Source organism: Egretta garzetta, unplaced genomic scaffold (assembly GCF_000687185.1).
Source record: "Egretta garzetta isolate BGI_Z169 unplaced genomic scaffold, ASM68718v1 scaffold232, whole genome shotgun sequence".
Classification (NCBI taxonomy): Eukaryota; Metazoa; Chordata; class Aves; order Pelecaniformes; family Ardeidae; genus Egretta; species Egretta garzetta.
The window spans coordinates 1,026,222-1,029,258 of NW_009258959.1; the positions used below are offsets into that span (position 1 = coordinate 1,026,222).

Consider the following 3,037-nt stretch of genomic DNA (forward strand, 5'->3'; position numbering starts at 1 on the left):
CCGAGTACAGGGGCACGATGACTTCCCTTGTCCTGCTGGTCACACTATTCCTGATATAAGCCAGGATGCCGCTGGCCCTCTTGGCCACCTGGGCACCCTGCTGGCTCATATTCAGCTGGCTGTCAACCAGTACCCCCAGGTCCTTTTCCGCCAGGCAGCTTTCCAGCCACTCTTCCCCAAGCCTGTAGCGCTGCATGGGGTTGTTGTGACCAAAGTGCAGGACCCGGCACTTGGCCTTGTTGAACCTCATGCAGGGTTATCAAATCGTCAAAATCATCAGGGTTATCAAATGATTACCTAATTGTTTCTTACCTTTGGAGAACAGCCCTGGTAGAGACTTGGTCCCATGCTGATGCTCTCAGCACACACCCAGGCAAAAAAGCATCTGACAGACGTTGCATTAACGCTCTTACACCGTTACAGACATTCTTACTGCTATGTATCTCTTGCCTGCACGTTATCAAGCATCCAGGACCCTTAATGTTTCCCAGTGCTCAACACTTCCGTCCATCAGCGTGTTAAAATCGCCCTGCTGCGTGCCCGACAGCAGCTCGCGAGTCCCAAAACGCCTGCTGCAAGTCTGACGTCAGCCTTAATGTGTTCAATTGACATTATTGCACATTTATCTCGGTCCTCTCCTCCAACGACACAAAGCTAAACCACTTATTCCCAGTGACCCACTTTCCAAGAAAACTGAGCCGAGCCACCGTCAGCCTGTTTATATCACGAATGTAGGTACCCGAACGGCTTTGCAGATCGGTGGCCAAGTGCTTTTGCAAATTCGGCCCCGAGCATCCAAACGATGCTGAGAAGACATTAAGACAACTTTGTCAGCTTGACAAGTACTGCCCAAGCTAATCACCACCAAGCCCCCGGGTTTGTCAGGTGCGGCTGTGACCTTTGCAGGGCAGGAGTGCAAACACACTACGCTCGTTGGTGTCTGACCTTTGCCGTCACCGCTGTTTGTTACCGACTGAAGACACGACTACGTGAGGAGAGGACAAAACTGACAGGTAGAAGGCAGCAAAGCTGCTTTCCTTCGCCATTCCCACCACCTCCCTCATAACCCCTCTAGAAATCATCTCCAGCATCCTCACCCCCACCCTTTATCACAAACAGGGACACGACTTTGTGGGCACACATGGAAATCTGGGACCGAGACAAGGATATCCTGCTCAGGGCCAGGGTTTAGTGGTGGGATGCAAGGGTCAGGGGAACAGTTGGGCTTGATGATCTTGAAGGGCTTTTCCAACCCAAATGATTCTGTGATTCCATGATCATAGAATCATAGAATAGAATCATAGAATGTTTAGGGTTGGAAGGGACCACTAGTGGTCATCTAGTCCAACCCCCCTGCAGTGAGCAGGGACACTGCTAACTAGATCAGGTTGCTCAGAGCCCCATCCAACCTGGCCTGGAATGTTCCCAGGGATGGGGCCTCCACCACCTCTCTGGGCAACCTGTTCCAGTGTTTTACCACCCTCATTGTAAAAAATTTCTTCCTTACCTCTAGCCTGAACCTACCCTGTTCTAGTTTAAAACCATTTCCCCTTGTCCTAACACAGCTGGCCCTACTAAAAAGACGTTCCCCATCTTTCCTATAGGCCCCCTTTAGGTACTGGAAGGCCGCAATCAGGTCTCCCCGTAGCCTCCTTTTCTCCAGACTGAACAACCCCAACAGATATGGGTCTGGTATCCTGCTCAGGGCCAGGGTTTAGTGGTGGGATGGCAGGGTCAGGGGAACGGTTGGGCTTGATGATCTTAAAGGGCTTTTCCAACCCAAATGATTCTGTGATTCTATGATATGGGTCTGGGAAGCCAGTGCTTGATATATCATTGATTATAGCTAACAATTTCAAGCAAAAAAGCTTAGTATCGCCATCTAAGTTTCTATTAACCTCTACCATTATCCGGAGCCTCCCAGCCTCACTGAAAAGTTCAGGCAAATGCTCATATGTCAACAATGAAGTAACAAAGATCCCATCAAAGTTCCAGACGCCAAACTGTACTAACCACTGACGCTGGACAGACAGCAGGAACGCACGACCACCCAAAAGTAGAAAAGCAAGAGAGACTTCCTGGTCAGAATTAAGATAATTTTGACACGGGGAGAAGCTAGACATTGATCTAATGGTAATCCTTGTGCAAAAAATGTCCTATCAACTGAGCTCACCCCTTCTTCTTACTGTATCTGCTTGCCTCATCTCACTCTCCACTCTTCATTCTGCTCGAAAAAGCAGCGTGATTATCACTTTCCAAGCATTTTAAAACTCGTCAGCCATGAGCACTTTGCCTTAGGAGAATGAAATGGGGGAGAAGAAAGAAGCTTCAGACTTTCAGAGCAATCTCCCATTGCATCCTCACAGTCAGCATTATTTTTCCTTACCATTCCAATCAGACAAGAGGACAGCACTGCAAACCTTCGTAGCTTTATTACTTTTCAAACGGCTTTCCATTCACTCAGTATAGCACTAGACTATTCATTGTAAGTTGTTTGCATTTTGGAGATGATCAAGGAAGTAGCTGAGATTCAATCTCATCTTCCTCTGGAAGCCTTAAAAGTTTCAGTGCTGTATTTGAATCCACAAGTGCTTTGCAGTCTTGATGCTTTCTTTGCCTTTAGTGGTCTTCAATAAATTTCCCAACTCTATCACATTTGGGTACAGAAGGTTCTGTCTCTCCTTCACTGGGCTTTGTCCCTAAAATGCCTTCCTACTCAAAACATTCAATATTCAGTGAGCTTTCACAAGTTGATTAAACGATCTCAACTTCAATTTTATGAAGGAAAACAGCTTTGTGAGTTCTGGGCAAAAAAGAAAAAAAAAAAAAGGCTTACTGGGCATCCATCAGACTGCACTGCAAAATACTCAAATACCACAGAATCACAGAATCATTTAGGTTGGAAAAGCCCTTTCAAGATCATCATGCCCAACCGTTCTCCTACCCCTGCCATCCCACCCCCAAACCCTGGCCCTCAGCACCGCCTCTGCCCGGCTGTTAAATCCCCCCAGGGCTGGGGACTCGACCCCTTCCCTGG

The 3,037-nt window shown here is 47.7% G+C and overlaps 1 protein-coding gene across 3 annotated transcripts in view; it reads right to left on the reverse strand.

Annotated features, from left to right (window-relative positions):
- RAB6A (RAB6A, member RAS oncogene family) overlaps positions 1-3,037 on the reverse strand; it is a 24,265-nt gene that overhangs the window by 5,047 nt on the left and 16,181 nt on the right. Inside the window, exon 6 of one of the 3 annotated variants that reach the window (XM_035890187.1) lies at positions 2,652-2,803. The exons of the other annotated variants lie outside the window; for them this stretch is intronic. Within the exon in view, the coding sequence (XP_035746080.1) occupies positions 2,777-2,803 (27 nt within the window). The 3' untranslated portion in view covers positions 2,652-2,776. Of the gene's footprint in view, positions 1-2,651; positions 2,804-3,037 lie in introns of those variants that run through there. 3 annotated transcript variants of the gene reach the window in all.